Genomic DNA, 22508 nt, shown 5'->3' with positions numbered 1-22508 from the left:
TCTTTGAAACCATCTCTTTCCCAGGGTGTTAAATACTGCAGTCTAGTCAAAGCTGCTGGCATCTCAGATACTCATCTTTTATAGGAATAGAAGGATTAGAGAGACAGCTCTCACTTCTGAATCATCATAATTTAACATAAACCACAGTCTTGCTCTGTACCTGCAACTAACCAGCTGTACTTGGGGGATCTTCTTCATAGTCCGCTGCTCTCCCTGGGACCTGTTGGTCATACACATCTGCGTCATATGTGTTCATGTCAATATGACATTATAGCAACCAAAATATTCATTTAGCATCAACAAAGTTTCACGAACATAATTGCAGCTATAGTAACTATCAGAATGATGTTCATAGATAGCTCAACGAGGAATTATTAACCAATTAGTAAACCTTATTAATTTTTTGGAAATTAAAGTTTAATAAACTGACATTTTGCAATTTATTAATGATGGTATAAAGTGTTCACAAACTCTCTGTTTTAACATACTTGAAAATACAGAGGTGTGAGTGGCGCATCAACTGTAGGAGGTGTAGACTGTGACTCAAGGTCAGGTGGAAGGCTGGAAATCTTTGAGCCTGGAGCTTTGATGGTCACTAGAATCATATTTACAATCTTTTCAGAGTCACTGTGAATGCTTGTGCACTTAAAGACATGTGATAGTAGCTCTACTCTGCTCTGCTCTCTCCTGTTCCTTGTCTGTTGGAGAGTGTCAGTGCATAGCTGTTGCCCGTTTGTCATGGTTAATGTGAGTGTTTGTCAGAGATCTCTGCCTCTTACCAGTTTTATCCCCTTTTACTGAGAGGCCAAAGCAATCAGCTCAACCATTAGATCAAAGCAGTCACATGCAAACTAGTTTTGGACATACATTGTGTATTATTGGAAAATGACAGGTTTTAACAGCATATAGCAAGAAGAAAAGTTCCTTTTTAACTTGGCTGTTTTGAAGGAAAAAGTCGAGGTGTTGTCATAGTCTTGGCGTCAGCGTTGGTGGGGCCGACAGCATCGGCGGCATCTTTTCCACACAAACTTTAATGTTGGCCATAACTTGAGAACGATCTCACCTTGGATGTTCTAATTCCCACCATAGATGCATACTGTTCAAGCCAGACCCATCAAACTTCACACACTTGTTCACTGACTTTACTATTACAGCACTTTGACACCCCCCCCCCCCCCCCCCTTCCCGATTACGCATCCAAAACAGACAAGTTTTGGCACCCACTCAGCGGTGCTCTTGTTTAATCTGTACAAAAATCAAAGTGTTTAATCAAAGTTTGATGTGGGGTTGTGTGAGTCATTACTGTTTAGCTGAAAAACATTTTGCTTGACAGTGAAGAAAAAAAAAAGACAAATGGATTGAACAGCTGGAAACCTACATCAAGCAAGAATGGGAGGAACAAAACAATTGGTACCCTGAAACAGTGATGGCTGCCTTTGATCATTAATGGCATCATAGCATTATGGTGCATTTTACCATTAATTACAAATGGGTTTTAATACCACTGATGTCTAATGTTTTTATGTCTCTTTCCCTAGATTTCCAGTGGGTTCAAGGAGATGTTTGTGAAGTGCAGCTGATGGTCTACAACCCCATGCCCTATGAACTTCGTGTGGAGAACATGGTAGGTGGAATTCATGACACTTAAACTTCAAATGCACTGTAATCGGGGTTTGAAGTAGAATAAATAATTTTAACATCTGATGAATCTAAATATCAAAGCGCAGCTTTGTAAAGACAGGAAGTAGTTCCTTAAGTAAACCAGTAATCCATTATCACTAGGGAGTGATAATGGCTCTTAGTTATTCTTGTTTGCCTCATTAATGTGCCTTAAAAGCTTTTTTTGACAGTTCAGTAATGTAATGATTGCAGCTGATTGTGAGAACTGTTCTTCCTGAGAGTTAAAAAAAAAAAAAAAACACCAGTAAATTTACCATCCTGTCAGAGATGAATGCTAGACTGTTCACTTTTCCTTTCTGTACCAAAGAAAAAAGTTTGAAGTCATCAGACATTGCAGAGACTGTTTTAGCCTGATTGATTAACAGCTTTATAGCGACAGCAGCCTTTTAAGCTAAGATGTCTTTTTTTTTAAAGCCAGCTCCAGCTGATGCACAGACCTGCACGTCTTCAACATCCATTTCCAATTTACACACTTTTGTCACTCTTTTATCGCTCTTTTTCACATGCACACATGTTAAGCCACTTCATCAAGTTAAGGGGTGGAAAATGAATTGTTTTTCATCCTGCTCACTGCTGGGTCTGTTTATGAAAGCAGCAATGTGGGACCCCCTTGAAATGCAAAACTATCCTAAGGCTCAATAAAAGGCCAGCAGGGAGAGCCCTACTTTAAGCTGTTAGATAGCAGTGGCACACAGGACTGCACACAATGTACTACCTGTCAAAAGTGATGTTGCTTTAATTATGTGGAAAGTCGAGAACAAATTACCGTGAAAGTTTTGTGACGGGGTGTAAGCCGTGACAGTGGACTCCTAATTGTGGAGGCTGTCTCAGAGCTGGTGCCAAACAGACTTGGACAAGTCTTGTTGGTTGATTTAGCTGCCCTGCATCGTCTCATAATGGCACATGCTGTTACAGATTCAGGAAGTGCAGACAACCTGCAGTTCAGAACATCTGGTAGGTGTTTATACTGAAGGAATAATCACCGTCTAGCTGTCTTTGAATTTGCATTTGTATGTGCAGTGAGCCAAATTTGTGTCAGAGAAATATTGTCTCACTAGAGTACACCAACCCTTCAGATGTACCATACTGTAGTCAACTTTCACTACTGAAAGACTGAGAGCTAAACTATATCAGCCTCATTCTCTAAAGTCTCTAAACCTGGAGATCATTAACATTTGACATCTGGATTTTGTTGTTGCTGCCACTTTTATATAATCTTTGATGTGTGCATTTGTACAAACGATTATGACAAAATTATTATCAGCACAATGATAATTTTGTCGTTTTCATTAATGGCAGCACTGTGGTATGGTGGTTAGCACTGCTGCTCACAGCAAGTAGGTCCTGGGTTCGAATCCACCATATGGCTGGGGCCGTTCTGTGTGGACTTTGAATGTTCTCCCTGCGTCTGCGTGGGTTCTCACTGGTTACTCCACCTTGACATGCATTTAATGGGGTTAGGTTAATTGGTGATTCTAAATTACCCATAGATGTGAATGGTTGTCTGGCTCTCTGTGTTAGCCCTGCGACACACTGGCAACCTGTCCAAGGTGTACCCTACCTCTCACTCTATGGCAGCTAGGATAGGCGCTCACCTTCCTGCTACCCTGAATTGCATAAACGGAAGAAGAAGGATGGATGGATGGATTTCCATTGATTCTAACAGGAATCCAAATGTTTGCCAGTCTCTGTTTCTTGAATTAATACGTTCACCCACCAGCAGATAATTCTTAAACCCCCCAAACCTGGTCAATGAAGTATGCTGTGATGTGTGTGCTGTTTTATAGTTTTGCTTAAAATTGGAACTGTAAATTTGATCTGCTACATACTACACTACACTACACTACATCATCATATAACAAGATGCATAGTTAAATAGTATGACAGAAACTTGTGTATATAAAAAGCAGCTAGTCGTGGTGGTAGACAGTCACTGCTGTGGTGTAGCTGCTGCTTGACATTCTCTGCTGCTGTTCACTTCATGCCTGAAGTCAAAATAGAAAAGTGACTCATGGTGCTACGATGTACCTGATTTTTAAACAAAGTATTCAATGGTAATGAAAACCTGTTTAAAAAAAAAAAAAAAAAAGAGATTAAAAAATGTTCAAGTTGTCTTGAGTACTAATAGCTACTACTAATACTAATAGTACTAATAGCTGCTAATTGTGGTGATGGTGAACAGTTCCGATAGCGAACCAGTGAAATCTCAGCCCGACGAGACAGTAGCACAGTGGCAGGTGATCAATCGCTGGCTGGACCCCTTAAGTTAATTCACAGTTAATACATTAACAATGAGTATAGAATAGCACAGTTATGGCTGTGGTCTTTAGGTGGACGTACTTCAGCTGCTGTGTATTTGAAAGGAAGCTTTTGTGCACAGATTTGGGTGATAACTATTTAAATATTGTGGATCAACATGTAAATTACAAAGTGTATTTATTCAAAAATAGCAGCATTGTTACTATCAGTAGCCTTAAGTAAATGTTGTGTGACCCTTTGTTTTATAGAGAGACAATTCTGTAGCAGCAGCGCATCAAAGCGTTATCAAAAATCTGGTAAATTAGTTTTTCTCATTGCAGTTTTCTTGTCATCTGCACAACGTTGTCTTTTTGTATTGCGCTTTATGTCAGTGAAAAGTCGTTGGGCATGTTATTGTGAAGGAATATCTCTGCCACCTGAATATTGAATTGCTAGCTGTGGAAAGCATCCATATTGTCGTTTAAATTTGCTTAGAATCAACACAGTGGATTCCTCTGTAGGCTGAGATCGTCCGTATGACTGTGTCATAAATGGCTGATAAATGGATCTTGAACATCGTCTGCACCACTTACTAGGCCTTTTTCTAACATCTGTTTTAGCTCTGCTACCACATGGACATGCACGAAATCTTTACCGCTTCATACTACAATACTTCTTTTACTCATGTATTTCACTTTCCTCCCAATTTTCAGTCTAATTGTGCTTCTTCTTTTGTGTATTTTTTACGCTGTTGAAAGTTTTGTTCTGTTGTGTTTTGTTATAAGTTGATTGTAATATTTTGGTTGCTAAGATGCAATTATTTCCCAGCTTCTGGAATAAATAAAGTATTAAATAATGTAATTAAATCAACTTTAATTTCAATTATTAAAGTTGTTTTATCCCTTCTAAGATGTTAGATAAAACAAATGTATCACTTTTACATTGAATAAAGCTATACAGTGTTCAAAGTTAACACAAAGTAATTATAGGCTCATTTTTTTTTTGAAGAATTGACTCAAAGCATCAACAAGCCATTTAAACATGGTTTACTTTTCAGTTTTATTTCTGAACGTGTCAGATCTTATAAAGCACTTATTTTAGATTTTTACTAATGTTAAGGAGCTGCATTTGAGCCGTAAGGTCTAACATGAAATGGGAGGCAAACACAGGTAATTCTAATCATATTAATGGGGGCTCTGCATTAATATGATTAGTAACACTTGTGTTTACCTATTCTGTAATGTGAAAACAGCTGCTGTTTAAAAAGTATATAAAGGCTTAGGGAACGGTATGGAGATGCCAGTTTGTTGTAAGGTGCATTAGTCTCACAGACAAGGTCAAATGTGATGCTGCCAACTCCTCCCACCTACAGGCGAACTGATCAGGTCACAGATGGATGCTGAAACTTTCACATCTCCATGGCAGCTGGGAACCATAGGTGGTGTTGTAGAGTCACGCAGTTAGACAGAGTGACGTAAGCTGCCTGTAACCCAGACAAAGTGACTGCCGGTACACTAGAAAGACCATTTATCCACTGTACAAAAACCAGCTCTCTGCAACACTCTGGGAAACAAACACACACGCAGGGTCACTTTTCCTTCTTCTCTCATCAAGGTGACCCTATAGTTTGGCAAGACAACCTCTCCTTCTCAGTCACCACACGACTTCAGTGCTTACACACAGCTTTGCTTTGTACTTTATCGATTTTCTATTAAAGTGGTGCTTTTTACTACAACCCCCAGCTTTTTTTTTTTCTTCAGAGGGGTCAACCATCAGATGTGTCTGTCATCCTTTCCACAAGCAAGTTTAGGTACCTATTTGCTTTCTCTTAAAACTCCTAGTCTTGATTTTCATTTTCTCTTTGATTTACTAAGCTGAGGTCAGCCAAGATATTTACAGTAAATATGGATTCATTATTTGCTTCAATAGTGCAAAAAAAGTACATAATATCTAATAGAAATGTCTTGTCTGGCTTTTGCTACAGAACTTTTGTGTTGTCAGAGATGTTCCAAGACAAAGTCATCACAAATAATATTCACGCTAATATAATAACATGAGTGAAAACAAATCAAAGGGATAACTGCATTCTGCTAGTTAAATGAAGTAAGCAGGCACTCAAACAGTGCCATTCACTTTGCTTCACATGCTTTGTTATTGTTAGTGCAACAAACTAATGAACCTTTTCAAGGCAGAATACAGATCAGCTGTTTCCAGTGGGTCATCACTGATACTCTAGCTATTAAATAAAGCTTGTAATGTCCTGAAATGAAAGCAACAAGCGCTTAAATCACAGCGGTGGCACCTCAGACGCTCAGCTCTTCGGCAGCCTTCCCTCTAGTGAGGTAGTGTCTGCTGTTTGGGATTGATGCAGTCATTACGTCACCTCAGTCTGCTTTGTTGAACAAGGCGGAGTGTACTGGGAATGTAAATACAGTTACAAAGGGGGACATGATTAAGCATTTATAAGAAAACTTGAAAGCCCACATGCAGATTTACTGACTACGAAGGAAGCTTCTGCCACTGCAGCCAATTGGGCAGAAGCTGGGATTTTTTTTTTTTTTTTTTCCCCCCGCAGACTCCCACAGATCAAACCATTTATGTCACATAGAACCACCTCATAGTACTGGCTGCTGAGGTTGCTAATGGCTGCCAAACTGGGTTATGTGATTTGATTGGTTTGTTTGCTAGCAGGATAACTCAGACATCTCTCTTTCTGAATCTTTCTCAGGCACTCCCCTACAGTAGTTCAATTGATGCTTCAATCTGCTCATTTTCTTGTGCTACTGCATTTGGTACCTGGTGGTAGATGAAAATGCCATGATCAACTCTACTGTTGATTTATGACTAATTTTTTACATCCTTTTCAGTTAATTTCAGTTGAGTTCGTCTTTATTTATATGACACCAAATCACAGCAACAGTCACCTGAAGATGCTTTATACTGTAAATACCCAGCAGTATTCAGGAGAAAACCCAAACAGTCAAGCAACCCTCTACGAGCAAGCACTTTGCAATGGTGGGAAGGAAAAACTCCTTTTTAACAGGAAGAAACCTCTGGTAGAACCAGGCTCAGGGAGGGGCAGCCATCTGCTGCGACTGGTTGGGGGCGAGGGGAGGGAGACGGGACAAAACACTGACTAAGGGAAACGGAAGTTAAAAATTTAATGACACGGTGCAGTGGCCTATAAACACATGGGGAGTGAAGAGCAGCAGTTTGAGCCTACAGCAGCAGCTAAGGGGAGGCTTAGGGTCACGGGATCCACCACTAAGTATAAACTTTATCAAACAGGAAAGTTTTGAGTCTAATCTTAAAAGTAGAGAGGGCTTCTGTCTGCGGAGTCCCAACTGAGAGCTGGTTCCACAGGAGAGCGGCCTGAACGCTGAAGGCTCTGCCTCCAGTTCTGCTTTTAGAAACTCTAGGAACCACAAGTAAGCCTGCAGTCTGAAAATGAAATGCTCTGTTGGAATAATATGATACTTTGATGCTGGATTGCTTTTTTTTTTTTTTTTTATTCCCCAAGACTTTGAAGGATTTTAAATTCAATTCTGGATTTAACAGGGAGCCAATGAGAAGAAGCTAATATGGGAGAAATATGAGCTCTCTTTCTAGTCCCTGTCAGTACTCTCGCTGCAGTGTTTTTAGAATAGCCTCATAATAGCGAATTACAGTAGTCCAACCTAGAAGTAAAAAATGTGTGCAGTAGTTTTTCAGCATCACTCTGAGACAGGATTTTTCAGTTGTTTTCTTTTCACATATAAAACCTCTATTAATGGATAGTTTAAATTCATTTGTACCTGAGTTCAATTTTTCACTAGCTAAAACTTTTACAAGGTTTTGCTGTCCTTCCTGTAATCTTAGCCCGGCCTTTACCAATTTGTCATAGTTTAGAAGTCAAAAAACAATCCGTCTAATTATCTGGTCGTGTTTTGACAGCTTAGCAATCATGTGTTGAATACTGTGGCTTAACTCCTGTTGTAATAAACCAGAAATATTATCTGAGCTATTCTTCATATCACCAACATTTCTCATTGGATTTAAATTCAGTTCAGACACTTTCATTTAACAGCTCAAAATTACCCTTTGGATGGCCAGTACAAGATTTTGTAATGCATACAAAACACTGGAACAGAATATGCTGGTCTCTGTAATATCTAGTGGGGATTTGGCCTGCTGAATTTGAAACCTTTTTGATCCCCCTTCCTTCTGTGTTGTCATCAGTAGGACTTATTTTCATTCACCTCTCAGGCACACATGGCTCAAGTGCCATTTCCCACAGAGAATGATTTTCTTCCATGGAAATGGCCCTCTCACACTGTCAGAAATTTGATCTTCGGGACATCACGGGTAGATTAAGATGATGGATCATTTGAAATGTTTTTGAGAGATACTTCACACTGAATTGGTGTTGGAAAAATCCAACTGCTGCACCTCACTCTTGCTTTTTCAAAGGGCAAACAAATGGGAACCATGTTGTGCCGAAAGATGAGAGTCAGTTTTCCATGGTTTTTGGCAAGGTGGCTTTTGCTAAGTGTGATTTGATTTTGCCTCTGCATTATATGCTGATCACTCCTCATCCCATTCTGTGTTGCATTCAGGGTTTGCTGACCTCTGGAGTAGAATTTGAATCTCTGCCTGCAGCGCTGTCCCTGCCTGCCGAGTCTGGCCTGTACCCTGTCACTCTGGTTGGCGTGCCACGCACAGCCGGGAACATTACTGTCAATGGTCAGTGTAGCTCAAAAGTTTTTTTCATTACTTAGATGTTGCACGTAATAATTAGCTGGTCAAAGTAGCTGGCATTTTATTCATACACTAATGAATCACAAACTCTTTTTTTTTTTTTTTTTTTTTTTTAAAGGTCAGTGGTTCACCATTTCACTCCAGTTATTTCATCCACTAAAGAGTTTATTTTCCATTTGAACCCAGGTTACCACACATCAGTGTTCGGTGTAACCAGTGATTGCCTGCTGGATGGCCTGCCTAGTGTGAAGACTAGCGGCTGTTTGGTGGAGGTCATTCCCTCTCTTCCACGCCTCCAGCTCCAGACATCACTACCACGGTCAGGAACTCTCTGCACGCTGTCTTTGCTATGACATTAATTGTTTACTAACAGTCGGTGTACAAAGGATCTGGCTGTGTTGCTATGCTGATAATGTCACAGGACGAGAGGTTCATGTGTGGTTCACGACACCTGTTAACGCCTTAAAACTAATTACATCAGCTGATAGATGGAAGTGGCTGGACTGGGCTACAGATGTTTAATGCAACATTGTGATGCCCCACAGTGAATGGGTAAACCACATTATTTAGCGACCGAAGGTCATATTATGCTTTGTTTTTTTTCCTCCCTGCTAGAGGATAATGAAGGACCTTTGATTTCATTTTGGTCTTCAGTAAATTAAATTGAAGTCAGGTGACTAAGTCTACAGACAAGAAGATTTTTCCATAAAAATACAGGAAGGGCAAAGAGTCTTACTCTGTTCACCCACAATTAATGTGAACACCCTCAAACACCCCTAAAGCTGAAAGTCAGCACTTTATAGTCATTGTTTCATTGCACATCCACTGTGCTGAAGTACAGAGCCAAAACAATGAAAAATGTATGACTGTTATACTGCTCACAGACTGCACTCTACTTGGATAGTGCTGATACCCAATATGTAACAAAAGTTAACATTTTCAGTAGAGTGTTATTGGCCAATTTGGTGCAATTTCCTCTAGAGTGTATATGAATGATTCAGGAGTACTGGCATGCCAACATTATTTAAAATTTGCTTTTGTCTGTATTTATGTGGTTATTTTATGAAATGTTTGTCTATTTGTCTTGCAGCTAATTGGGCTTAAAATCTTACCAGTTACAAACTAAAGTTAGAGTTTATGCCTTTTTGCGTCCTGTGATAGTACAGCGACTTTAATGCAGCATGTCACACAAACAGCAATGAAAAGCTTATGTAAAACTCAGGTTGTGAACCAAATTATATTCTAATGCTCTTTATAACACAAAGAAATCTTTCAAGATTACATATTTTTTGGCTCAAAATAAAGTGAAATCAAAGTTGATTTGTGAGTCAGTATTAATAAATCTTTAATATATATATATATTTTTTTAAAATTGCAGTTAAAGTAGAAGCCATGTGTTAAATTTCTACCAGAAAATAACAGGTAATGGATGCTGTTTGGAGTCAGGAGAGCAACTTCAAAAGTTCACTATTTAGGTCAAACCTGTGTAACTGCAGCACTTCAGCAGCTTTTGATGTGGAAAATCTTTTTTATTCTGTAATGCTGGAATAGTATTATAATAGATAAAGGAAGTAAATAGAATAGAAATGTAATATTTGGCTCTGGTGTGGGGGGGTTCTCACAGGATCCGCAGGTAGACCTTCAGTTTTGACTTCCGAGATCAAAGAGGCTCTGCAGGATGGCTCACAGACCTACAGCACTACACTGCAGTACCTATGGCTCCACTTTTCACACTGCTACCACCAATTCTAAAAATGATCTCCAATTTAGCAGTTTTAATATTTTAGAACATCTAAATTCTAGTTTGAGGGTTTTCAAACATTCGCTGACATCCCCCATGCTGTTATAAATAATATTACTGACTCCAAATGCTCATTGAGTTCAAATAAGCACTGAGGCATCACTGAAAAGGTTCCAGGTTCATCTTTCAGCTCCAATAAAATGATCAGTGTGGCTGCTATCACACATGTTGCAGTACAGTTTAAAGTTCAGCTTTCCATGACAAGAAGATTATGAGGTTTAGCAAAGTTAGAAGTCTAAAGACTCCAGAACAAGACTAGAACCCATCACTAGAACCCTGGAGAGGAATGGACTTTTGCATAGAGAATGTGTCCATATATACGTTCTCTGTTGTTACAGCACTAATTACGAAGTTTATGATTGGTTATAATGGCCATCTGTTTCACTCAACCTACCTACAGGTCAGCCTACACACCTCACCCCATGTCCAAAGAAGAGCTGTCCAGCTCTGTGTCTGTCCAGCTGTTCAACGGAGAGACGCAGCAGCTCGCCATCACCTTGGAGAACATTGGATCTGAGGACATAGAGACTTTGGAGCTTGCCTCTAAGATTGTCAGCACCAAAGGTATAAGCACCCCCAGCAAGATGACGTTTGCTTATTAAATTTTGCAGTTCTTGATTTAGGTTTACAACAGGAATTGTGACAATTCAGAATAGAGTAGGATCGCCGAACAAGATTTGGATTGAAAATATCTGGAGGATTGAATCAAATATGCTAAAACAGTCAACTGTGTGCATAGTGTGGGTCACCAGTGCTTGTTGTAGTCGGGACAGCCTTTGATGCATTTTTCCACCCACTTACTTTGTGCTTCAGCCTCTTGCAGTCCCCATGTCCGCAGTGCTACAGAGGTCACCACCTTGTTGTATTCGGTTATGCATCTTTCATGCCCCTGTGGCTTTCCAGTCTGTGTTCCATCTCTTTGTTCAACACCTGCTCAGGCCGTCTGATCTCTGCAGTCCCCCTCACTCAGGCTGCTTCTCTGCCTCCCGCTTGCTTTTTTGTCCTTGTCTCACTGTTTATGTGGGAAAAAAGAAGGGGAAAAATACTTTAAAATACCCCGAAACGAAAAAAAAAACAAAAAAAAAAAACAATTCACACAAAGTTGTGTGGTCTTTTCGACAGTTCAGTTTGCACAGCGTTGGAGTAACTTTTAGTTTACCTGCCTGTTGATGTTATACTTTAGCATCTCTGCAGCTGCAGGTATAAAGTCTACTGCTGTTACCGTTTAGTTGTGTAAGTCAGAGTGGAACCAGAGGTCTGTAACTGTACGATCGGTGTGCTTTCAGCAGCTTTGCTTTAACATTGTAAAGCATCTGCTTTTGAAATTTGAGATCTTACTTATGAGGGGAAAAAAATAGGAAATTATTGTTCCTTCTCCAAGAAAAGAGGTGAGACTCTGGCAGCAAGATGACACAAAACTACCAAGCTGAACTTTATGATTGATAGCTGGTTGAGAGATGGAGACAGTTGAAAGGGAGTAAAATTGTGGTGCAGATCTGTATCACTGTCTTTAAAACTGGGAAGTTGCGCTCTCCCAGGGTCCCTCTAGTTTCCCACGAAGGATGGAGATGGAGATGGAGATTAAGGAAATACAGTTCTCTTGCAGAAAGAAGTCCAGTAGATGCATTATTAATGAATAGTGCATTTATCATTTATTGTACTTGGACTATATATATTAGGAGTTAGCAGAGATGTAGAAAGAAAGAGACGTGGCACTTGAAAAGAGCTGGAGGAAAATCTATGTGACGATTCTCCAACATCAAATATGGTGGTAGAATGAACCTCCATTGGGAAAAAGCTTTTAAAAACTTAACTGTTGTGCCAAAGTCAGCTAGCTTTTTAAGCAGTTTCTATCAAATTTGATCAGGTGATTCTCTACATGCAGCTTTTATGACTCGGTAGCCACTGAAATTTTAAGTATTTTTAAGTAATGATTGCCTTCACTGTGAGATGACTTGTTTAGAGAAGGATTTGCAGTTAGTTAGTGCAGTAAAGTGTTTTTAGAAATACGTCTGGCCACACAGCAGCTAACTTGGAACCAGTCTGGACAGTTATTTTGAAGCACTAATCTAAATGGTCACTGGGGCATAAAAACCACATGTACAGAATTAGTGGTACAATACAATAACCAAATACCAAATACGCATGTTGTACTGCTATAATATTTACTCCGTTACCACTTTTGCATTTCTCCCATAGATTTCTATTCATTCTTTGAGTGTCGTGTCTCTTCCATTTCTCCTTTTTACGTCATCTCTGATATTCGGTTGCTACTTTTGATCTAAATGGAATTTAAAGTGGTAAAATGTCCTTATTACCTCCGCCACGGAGGTTATATTTATGGTAGCGTTTGCATATGTGCATCATCCTCTCTGCAAACACGATAGCTTCAAAAGTTATAAAACTTTGCAGGAGTGTAGAGTGGGGTCATAAAAACAGTCCATTACAATTCGGCTGGATCTTCAAGGTCAACTTAATGATTTATTGGTCAAAAATTGACAAGAGCCTTATACCTTTAGAAACTATGCTTCTTACTAGTGTGGTGTGTATCATTAACATATAACTACCGTATAAAGATTTAAAATATCCGGTCACATTTGACCTCTGTCCTTTAAGGTCAATAGATTGACCTGAAGGTCAAAGTGATAATAATGCTAAATAGGAGCTATTTAAAACTCTTTCTTACTGCTATTTTTTGTATTCACAACATATAGGCATATAGGGAATGATGGGGAGTCTAAATATCATGTTGCTTTGGACCTCTGACCTCTTCTTCAAGGTCAAATGTTCATAAAATGTCTTTTATCTTTAAACCTATGCATACAATTCTGCTGCCTTTGTTTATATTGGCAACATTTAGGAAATGATATTGGTATATGGGGATTCAGAATATCACATTTTAGTTTGCATCCAAATATTGTCACATTTGACCTCTGACCTCACTTTTACAAGTTCAAGTTGACCCCAAAAAATACGTTATATCTTTAAAGAAAGAGAATGAGCTGCCTAGTGAGTTAGAAACATACTGTAGTATAATATTATATAATAAGCTCAAGTTTAAAAAGAAGAAAATAAAATTAATATATGCAAAATATAATACTGTTCCCTTAAAAGTAAATACTGCCCAGAGAGGAGGTTTGTGCTTCTTGTTATATATTTACATTCATTCACGTATAAACAAGCCCAAACCAGTATATGTCCTTTATGTCTTTAGCACCTAGAGGTATTACCACCTGTTACATGTTGTGTAGCACAAACTCCACAACATACAACAGGTAATATTTACAGCAGTGTTTTTCTTATAAATTAAAGCTAGATTCTACTTGAATTTATCTCTGAAATCGATGGTGTTAAAAGGTACTAACTGTAATCGCAATTTTCAAAATCTAACTAAAAATTCCACCACCAGGTGGCAGTTTTAGTACAGTTGCCACTGCAATAAAAACTCTGTCTTTGCCTGTGAGGTAGGGGTGGTGCGGTGGTTGCTTTACTGTAAGAAGGTTCTGGAGTGGTTTAGAAATCACATTGGTATATGGCTACGAAGTGCTAATCGAAAGCTGTTATATTGTTGTTGTAAGGTAAGAACCATTAAGTCAAAGTACTGGGGAATTTTTATTGGACCAAAGCTACAAACTGTAATCATGTGTCTTATTAGCCTACTGTTACAAATTATTGTGACTTGTTTCTAAGTGATTCTTTTTCTCACACTGAACCTCTACACCTGATTTTACTGGTGCCAAATCCCACTTGAACCCCTGGCTAGCGCTACATTAATCGATCAATATTAAGAACCCCACAGAACCTGTACAGTAGCAGCCGTCGGGTTTAACAGCTTTTTCTTGCTCTGTACTGTTAGTCAGGTTAGACAGTCAGCACATGGTAAACATTAACAGCTTGGAGCATACAGTCTATAAGAAATGGTGTCAATTCATATCATATTTAGCATCATTATTGACTCATTTACTCTCCAAGAGCGATCTCCAGTGGTGCAAGGCTACTCAACTTACTCTTGCTGTAAATAATTTTAATTTATAATGAGTACCTTAAATTATTCAATCATACCTTTTAAAATATTTCTAGTATTATTCAGTTCTACAGTACCAGTCATTACCAGTCATTAATTTGGACACACTCATGGGTATGTGTGTGACTGGTACTATATGTGCTTTTGTGCTCTTATGCAATGTTACTGTGTAAATTAAATCTTTATATTTTCTTTTTCAGATGCAGGGAAAAGTCTGTTTATATTTTCACTTTCTAATTTTGTCAGGACCCCTCTCTTAATTCCCACTTACCAAACCGGACCATATCAAGAAAATGCCTTATATCCTCAGTTTAACCTCAGAAATAGAGACGTTAAAGATTAAGCCACAAATGTTCCTCTTTTTGTTTGTTTTTTAACCATTTTGAATCCCTGTGGTATCAGTGGGGATTTAATCACGCAGTGATGAGTGAAGGAGGAGAAGCTGAAAGGCAGTTTCCTTTTATCTGGAACTGATCAGACTTTTCTGAAATAGCTTCAGAATTCTGTGATGACGGGCTCCATGCTGCCTCTGCCCAAGGGTTAACACTCATTGGTCCAGTCTTGTCCAGCTTTTGTCGGTCTTTCTCACATGCCGAGGACTCTATTGTGTAGAGATAGCAGAGGCCTTTGGTGTCTGGGCCTGATATAGAATTTCTAACTAAGCTACAGCATGGTGAGAGAGGGATGCTGTGCTTTACTCTTGTTGCTGGGTGCCTTCTATACAAAAACTCAGTCCAGTCCTTGATTTAAGGTGGATGGTAATTTGCCAATCAATGGTAAACAGTACAAGACTTGTTAAAATGGTGTCTGATTTGCAGACAGTCATCCAGTGATGTCTTAGAACCTTGTTGCATCTCACAGATCCAAGCTCCCTGCTGGCTGGACTCCAAGGAACAATGTAGTCTCTCTAGTCAACAAACATTGTCTTTGAAATAAAACTGTGGTACCCTTTGTGATTGTTGAAAATGTTTGATGATGTAAATATAGCGTTGCCTCCTAGGGAATGTTATTTTCAGAGTTGGATGAACTAACAACAACAACAACAACAAAAAAAAAAAAACTCAGTGCCTCAATAATATCACAGACATGGATGAACTATCATTACACTGCATTGGAACATGATTGAATCCAACCACCAATCATTTTTTTCCACTCAGTCTTTAAAAAAAAAAAAAAAAAAGGGCTGATGGGGGTATTGTCGGCGGGTGGCCAACCTTCAACTTTGTGAACGTGATAATTTGAGATCGGTGTGACCTAGGATGTTCACATTCACGCCATAGATGCATCTACTAAAAATCACAGATGACTTTGAATCTCAGTCAAGTTTTCTGAAATTCTTGTGAACGTGATAACTGGAGAGGCCATAGATGCATCTACTAAAAATTCTAGACAACTTAGTTCTTCATAATAATGCCAATCACAGAAAGTGATTGGCATTATTATGAAAGTGAAAGTATTTTCACTGGTTTATATTTATAATGATTTTAGATTTTCTTATTCCTTGTTCTTACTTAGCCATTTGCTTTTCAGCTGATATGATGAGTGAAGTCACTGAGGCTCATATGCACCTCATTAAGATCTACTGAGACCTGGTATTTATGTGTTTTAGAGCTTGTACTTCCAGGGAATTTGTGCCACCTAAAGATTTTACTGCCAGGAGGCTGAGAGGTAGTACTGGTGGGCAAGATTATTATTATTTTTTTTAAATAAATTCAAATGACTTTGTTTAAATCATAGTTCACAGAAATAAGCAGATTGGTAAAACCAGTAGTAAAGTAATACAATATTTTTTCCTGTTCTTTTACACTGAGTTTTATCTTACACAGTTCTTCAGAACTACAGGATTTAAGCCCAAATGTGAAAAATGTCAACTATTGAAAGGGGTTTCGTTTGAAGCACTTAAACTGTCCAAAAAATATGTGACTGAACGCTCTTCTTCTTACGCTGTTGTTCAAATGGCTTTTGAATGACTCATTATTCTTTCTCTTCTTTTTTGTTTTCAAGTTTCTTTGCTGTGCTTTAAGTTTTTATCTTGGTTCAAACTTTTTGAGCCCTTCCATTTCTTTGAATGCTTATCTTCTCCAATTTTTTTAACAGTGTGTCTTTCTGTAAAGCTCTCTTTCTAGGCATCCTTCTCAAATACATCACTGAAATGGCTTCTTTTTTGTAATTCACAGTATTTAATACTGGCTGCTATCGACATAATACATTAAGTGCTGGAAATGGATTGAGATTTGATACACAGCCTTGAGTGCTAATATGCTTGCACTCTATACATTAAAAGGCAAGCTTCCGTCCATTTTCTGCTGCTTATCCTGGTCCAGGTCATGGGGGCAGGCATTCCCAAGCTAGCTGAGACATGTTAATCTCTCCAGCATGTCTTGGGTCTGCTCTGGGGCCTCTTCCCGGTAGGACATACTCAAAATACCTCACCTCAGAGGCGCCCAGGAGGTGTCATGGACAAACACTTGAACCACCTCTACTGTCTTACAAGACCCCAAAATACTTTAACTCCTTCACTTAGGGAAACAACTTGTTCGTAACCCAGAGTGGGCACTCCAAACTTTTCTGGTTGAGAACTTTCAGCCAACTTCACACTTGGCTGCAAACTGCCCCAATGCACACTGGAGGTCATGGCTTGGTGAAGCCAACAGAGCCACGTCATCCACAAGAAGCAGGAATGAAATTCTGAGGCCGCCGTACTTGACAATCAATTTCAATTCAATTTATATAACTTCAAATCACAACGAACAGTTGCCTCAGGGCACTTTTATATTGTAAGATAAAGACCCTACAATAATGACAGAGAAAACCCAACAGTCTACACGACTCACATGAGCAAGCACTAGGCAATGGTGGGAAGGAAAACCTCCCTTTTAATAGGAAGAAACCTACAGCAGAACCAGGCTCAGCTGTCCTGGTGCCAAGTGCGCACCCTTATACTGGAACATGGTGTTCATTATGGACAACGTGTGGGTGGCACAGAAGTCCAATAATAAAACATCACTTGGTTTCAGATTGGATAGGCCATTCCTTCCAATGACACCTCCAGATTGAACAGCCATTGGCCATCCTCAGTAGAGCAGTCGTGTACCCAGCTGGAGGACCTAATATGACATTCAACGTTGTTTGAATGATCTTGGTTATTTATTATGTTTATTGTGCTAACCTCTGCATGTTTTTTTTTGCTTTGCAACATCTACTCAGGTGGAAGAAAGGCTTCTGATTCTGATTATTTGATCTAATTGTGGTGCAATGACCACAATCCAGATTCCATTCTTTTCTGTACCAATTTCTGTGGGTTAGCTCTCGCAGCAGGCTTCATTACAGTACAAAGAACGAACCCCTGTAAGCAATTAAGTACCACATCTGAGCTGCAAGACCTTTTAAGGCCATTATAATGTCAAATCACCTTCCATCTGGAGTGGGTTGCAGGACATCTTTTTTATTTTTTTTAAATTCAATTTGAGTTTCCCTTTGTTCTTCAACACTGTTTGTTATGGCGCTTCCTGTTGAAATGGTTAAAGTGGTCTTATTGACTAATTTTACATTCAGGACGCACTCTTGTTCTTAAGAACATTATTTGGAAAAAAATCCCAAACATTTTTCAGCAGTAGCTTTGCTCTCAAAACTTGATTGCACATATGAATGTATAGATAAAATTTGAAATATTTACAATGCTTCATTCATCTTTGCAATGAAATACCGAATGCTGTTTTTATACAGCCATGAAATCGTGTATAAACCAGTTACATCAGTGTTGTGCCATCGGCAGGAGGTCACACTGACAAGCAGCCTGCCAGCTGCAGTCAATCAACCACGGAGGCTGAGAGGAAAAGAAACCGTGCACTAAGCAACAAGAGGATTTGGACAGAGCAACAAAGAGATGTCATCTTAGTGTGTCAAGTTTGTCTGTCAGAGTCACTGAATCTAGTCTGTTTTGGAACATACAGTAGATACCTATTGTACCTTTGGGTACCATGGCTTGCCATTGAGATGGTATCCTCTAAGGCACAGCCACTGCACTCTTCAAAGGGGCTGTTTATGTGTACTTTGTGGTTTGCCACTAAGAGGGTAACAAGTCGCAGTTTGTATCTTGATGATGTACAAAATTTGACCTTTAAAAAAAATAGTGCACAGGGATTTTATATATTTTATTATTAGTTATACATGTGCTTATACATGTGTGTTTCAGTGGCATTATTATAGTCTTAAAGACAACTCGAAGATTTATCTGTTTTACATCGGCACCTGCACCTACAGCCAACTTAGGCAGTGCTAACCCCCGCACTACTTATGTGCTTCTCATTTAACCTAAATAAACAAGGAAATTAAAAGCCTGAAAAACTAATTGTAAAATTAATTTTTTACCTCATTTCCTTTTGTATTTGGCTAAACACAGACTACCCTCATATTGTACCTTAAAATCTTAAGAAATGGTGTAGATATCTACATGGCTGGGGAACATTCATGTACTTTTTTTGGCCAACAATAAAAGGGTCTTCTTGAGGTCCACTAATTGGCTCAAGGGGTGCACTTGTCTAAATTGTACAGACAGAAATGATATACCAACTACTGTATCTATTCTGACGAGTAGTTTTTCATCAAGATTTTGAGGATGTATTTGGGTTTCCCATGTAATGTGTTATGGAAACAGTGCTTAGAACAAGAGGCTCTGCCTGTTTATGCTTACTGCAGTGACAGTTGGAATGCTGCTACTACTGAGAGAACCTGTATTTGTAGGCAAGTGTGCAAAGTTTATTCTAGAGATGGATGATTTTCATATATTAGAACATCTTTGTGTGTGTTAAGTTTTCATCATTTTGAATAACAAGGTCCCACTGTTATTTGATGAAGCCTTTTATTAAAGCTTTTTAGTCAGAAAATGACTGTTAGGCCAAAGCACACATATTTCCTCAGAGGAAGAACAGCCTGGTGGGCTGCATGATACAACCTAACCCCCTAATTGCATTGCAGTGCAGTTGATCATCCACTCCTTTTCTCTGTGTAACTTCATCTTCTTTGTTGCTGTCACTTCTGAAACCCCTGCAGTTTTAAGTAATGTGGTTTAAATCAGGCAAGTCTTAGAAGAAATAACCACATTTTAATGAATATGTATTTTCAGTCTGAGTAAAATTTCTACTGGTGTCTTATCACCTCTTTTCTTTAATAATGAGAAATCATCCACTTTAATTTGTATTACTTAAAAGTGCTTACTAGATGGATACAGCTCAGACTCTAAATTTAAGCAGCAAAACCAGTTAACTTCAGTTCTTCTTCATGCGTTTATTGGGAGTTTTCAGATGTAATTATTTGCATCCCTGCTTTTAACGGTGCAGTACCAGCCTAAAAGTGTTAAACAAACCAAAATATGTTCTAGATATTAGGTTCTTCAAAGTCAGCAGCTTTTGCTTTGATTACGGCTTTGAGAGAGTGCCAAGAGTGTGCAATCAGCTTCATGAGGTAATCACCTGAAATGGTTTCCCAACAGTCTTGAAGGAGTTTCCAGAGGTGCTGAGCACTCGGTGTCCACTCTGAGGTCCAGCTCATCCCAAACCATCTCAGTTGGGTTTAGATCAGGTGATTGTGGAGGCCAGATCATCTGACACAGCTCCATCACCCTCTTTCTTGGTCATATAGCCCTCCTTAGCCTGGAGTTGTGTTTGGGGTCCCATAAAGCGCAAACTAGATGGGAATGCTGTGGTAGCCATGCTGGTTAAGTGTGCCTTGGATTTTGAATAAATCTCCAACAGTGTCACCAGCAAAGCACCCCCATACCATCACACTTCAACCTCATCCATTCTACACGGTGGTAACTGCACATGTAGGAACCATCCACTCACCTTTTTTGCATCTTGCAAAGACATGGTGGTGTTTGGAACCAAACATCTGTAATTTGAACTCATCAGACCAAAGGGCAGATTTCCACTGGTCATTCCTTGTGTTCCTTGGACCGAGTCGTTCTCTTCCTCTTGTTGTTCTTCCTTAGAAGTGGCTTCTTTGGACCAATTCGACCATAAAATCCATATTCATGCAGTCTTCTCTGAACAGTTCATGTTGAGATGTGTGTGCTACTTGAACTCTGTGGAGCATTTAGGTGGGCTCTTATCTGGGGTGCTGTTAACTTGCTTGATTAGAACATTACTCAAACAGGGCTATTCACTGTATACCAACTCTACCTCTTCATAACAGATTAAGAGGGCAAGAAATTAACTCTTGACAAGGCACAACTGTTAACTGTAAGTCATTCCAGGTGACTGCCTCATAAAGCTGATTGAGAAAATGTCAAGATATGCAAAGCTCTCATCTAAGCAAGCTATGCCTACTTTGAAGAATCTAAAATATAAAACATATTCTAGTTTGTTTTGTTTTAGACATAGTTTGGATGGCTTTAGTATTAATCTACAATTCAGACAACTGTTAAATTATGAAAACCCACTCAATTAGGAGTGTCCAAACTTTTACCTGCTAATTTACGGTGTGTAAAATCTCACCACGAGATGTCTGTAAATTGCAGATTGCCGTCAGCTGTGTTCTGTTTCTTACCCCTCCCGAATTCAAGTGTATAATCCTACCTTCGGTGGCCATTGTAGGGCAGACAGCTCTGGCTGCTGTTTATCTGTAATGAGTATAGGCTCAGTCAGTCTGCTGTTTACCTCTATTTACCTTCTATTCATTCTGAAGGAGGATGCAAAACTTTGTCAGAGGAGTCCGATACAAGTCGATGAGTCAGCGAAGCTCACATCTGTTTGACAGTGATACTGCAGTGAGTTGTTGAGGATGTCCTGAACTTTTCTGTTAGTAAGTGCTGCTGTTTTTGCAGCTGTTAGCCGGCATTAGTGAAACTTTCTTTGATGTAGATCTAACTTTGTTGGACTGTGATGCTTACTGAATAAACTCTCGTACAATGTGAGAATGTAATTAAACTTTTTTATCAGAGTGGAAATGTAATTTCATTTTATAATACGTGGCCACTGTTCAAGACGGCGTGGCAACATCATGGCAGCTTTCAAAAACCAGCACCTTTCTCTTAATTCTAAATTTATGAGAATGCATCAATTTGTTGGAAGATGTAATTACATACATATAAAAATATATATTAAAAAATATATATATTAAGAAATATAAAAAATAAAATAACAGATGTAATTACATACTAATCAGTGTATAATTATTACATTTTTTCTATTAAATAACTTCTAATTACTTATTGTACCTTTTTTTAAAAAATGTGTAAAAAGACAGGAAAAGCAGACTCAAATAATCTGCAAATCATTTTAACCTATCTTTATAAAATTGAAAATAGTACATAGATAAAATTTTAAAGGCCAAAATCAAAAAAATCATATATAATAGCACATTTTGGGTTTGATATCAGTAATATCTTACAAAAAAACCCGAAAAACAAAAACAACTGCAACAGCAGCATTAGTTGACTTGAAAAAGTTTTGGAATCCTTAAAAACATCTTAAACAACTAATCTCCTCATTTATTTCCATGACTGATTATTAAAAAGGAGCATCCACGAGAGGCTGAGTCTTAGCCTTCGAATAATGATGGGGAAGGGTTCACCACTCTGTGAAAGACTTCGTGGGCAGATAGTTCAGCAATTCAGGAATAACTTTTCCCAAAATCAATTGGGAGAAAATTTGGGTATTTCATCTACTGTACATGTTATCATTCAGTGATTCTGAGAATCCAGAGAAATCTCTGCACACAAGGGCAGAGATTTGTGACAAAGAATATAGGAGAGAGGGACCTGGTCTCCCTTCTGACCTCATTAATAAATTGAAAGGTCAGTGGTTTGATTCCTTGCTCTTCCAGTCTGCATGTCAGAGGTCCTTGAGCAACATACAGAACTACAGATTGTCATGATGGTTATGTTACAGATAAAATAAAGAGCTATGAAAAATACTAGTCTATTTACCATCTACCTTGTTTTCAGCACAAAATCCTGCATCCGTGATGGCGTGGGCATCTTGGACATCTTTAAGGTCCTGAATAATATATACAGATTTAGGAGTAACT

General features: G+C 38.8%; 1 protein-coding gene across 1 annotated transcript in view; it reads left to right on the top strand.

Annotated features, from left to right (window-relative positions):
* trappc9 (trafficking protein particle complex subunit 9) overlaps positions 1–22508 on the top strand; it is a 244221-nt gene that overhangs the window by 46197 nt on the left and 175516 nt on the right. Inside the window, 4 exon segments of the mRNA XM_030741516.1 lie at positions 1539–1624; positions 8514–8640; positions 8842–8974; positions 10857–11020. Of these exon segments, the coding sequence (XP_030597376.1) occupies positions 1539–1624; positions 8514–8640; positions 8842–8974; positions 10857–11020 (510 nt within the window).

Source organism: Archocentrus centrarchus, chromosome 11 (assembly GCF_007364275.1).
Source record: "Archocentrus centrarchus isolate MPI-CPG fArcCen1 chromosome 11, fArcCen1, whole genome shotgun sequence".
In the NCBI taxonomy this organism is placed as follows: domain Eukaryota; kingdom Metazoa; phylum Chordata; class Actinopteri; order Cichliformes; family Cichlidae; genus Archocentrus; species Archocentrus centrarchus.
Note: the sequence above shows the minus strand (reverse complement) of the source record. Positions and strands in the feature narration are given on the sequence as shown.